This window comes from Aphanomyces invadans, assembly GCF_000520115.1.
Source record: "Aphanomyces invadans strain NJM9701 unplaced genomic scaffold supercont1.14, whole genome shotgun sequence".
Lineage (NCBI taxonomy): Eukaryota > Oomycota > Saprolegniomycetes > Saprolegniales > Verrucalvaceae > Aphanomyces > Aphanomyces invadans.
Genome location: NW_008580159.1, coordinates 962544 through 963848, shown reverse-complemented (window position 1 = coordinate 963848; position 1305 = coordinate 962544). Strand labels below are relative to the sequence as shown.

The following is a 1305-nucleotide window of genomic DNA, read 5'->3' as shown; positions in this document are numbered from 1 at the left end:
TCAACTCGCTGGACAACGCGCGGACCATGCGTAGGACCAGTCGATTTACCACCTCCACTGTCCCGTTCGCCCATGGACAGTGGGGGGTGACGAAGTGGTGATGGGCGCCGAGCATCCGAAGCAGCTCTTCTATTACTTGGTTCTTGAAGTGCGAGCCACAATCGCTAACCCACGTTGATACGACACCAAATAGTCCGAACCAGTCCAACAATGCCGTCGATGTTGCCTGTGCAGTCGCATCATCACCAGGGTAGAGGAGGACATACCCGCTCATGTCGTCTTTGACAACTAGCAGATACCGCCAGCCGTTCACCTCGACTGGCATCTGGAGCCAGTCAAAGTGAATGAGCTCGTTGGGTCGGTCGGCGTGCAGCGCCTGTCTCCATGGCCGGGGCTCCACCACCCCATCCACGACCATGCAATGCATGCAGGCCTTAACGAAAGCCTCGACGTCGGCATCAACACCCTTCCAATAAAACAGCTCCGTGATGGTTTGTTTGGTAGCTTGAGTGCGACGGTGCCCGCCTATTCCCGCATGAGCGACCAGGCATAATCGTTGTTTTATGTCCACACAGCCGCTCGGGATCCACGTGGCATCCGACAGCATGACAGAACGTTCTTGTCGACTGACCACTTGACGAGGGATTTGTCATCAATGTCGGCTGACACATCGCAGTCGAGGCAACTGCGCTGAGCGCGGACGAACTCGTCCAGGGCGGCCACTCGAAGTTGTTGGAGCGCAATGGCGACACCAGTTGGACCAGTCGGTAGACACGTGAACGGTTGGCGTCGCGGTTCACCGTGCCCCACCGACTCAGGAGGTCCCCCCAAACGTTTTCGTCCCCCGCGATCGGCTCGATCACGTAGGGGAACGTCGACATTACCATGGACAAGCGTTGTAGCTTGTTGGCCTGATACTTGGCGATGTGTGCACCACCACCACCAGTTGGAACATGTATACCAAATTCCGATGGTACGTGAATAGGCGGAAACCAACCGGACGCAACAGCAGGTACTCGAAGCGCTTGCAAGCCTCGACAATGGCAAACGACCAGAGCGTTGGGCGTGTCCAGAGGCAGAAGAGGGTTGCGGAGAACGCGGCCCGTGTCGAGTTCGAACGGCGACACGCCCGTGGACGTCTGGACGAGGGCTTGATGGGCGTACTCAATGGTGGCTAAGTGGTCGGCCCAGTCCGTGCCCAAATAGGACGTCTCGCAGCGGAGCGAGTCTTCAAGCGTCCGGTTTTGGCGTTCCGTGGCCCCATCGGCCTGGGCCCGGCCTGCCGTGGTCATGCACTGCTGGACG

General features: G+C 58.5%; 1 protein-coding gene across 1 annotated transcript; it reads right to left on the bottom strand.

Moving 5' to 3' along the window:
• Positions 1-561: 561 nt before the first annotated feature.
• Positions 562-1292, bottom strand: H310_07664 (hypothetical protein; the record flags this gene model as incomplete). Its single annotated transcript, XM_008873088.1, has 2 exons — positions 562-662; positions 707-1292. The coding sequence occupies 2 exons, from the start codon at positions 1290-1292 to the stop codon at positions 562-564; spliced, it is 687 nt and encodes a 228-aa protein (XP_008871310.1).
• Positions 1293-1305: the final 13 nt, after the last annotated feature.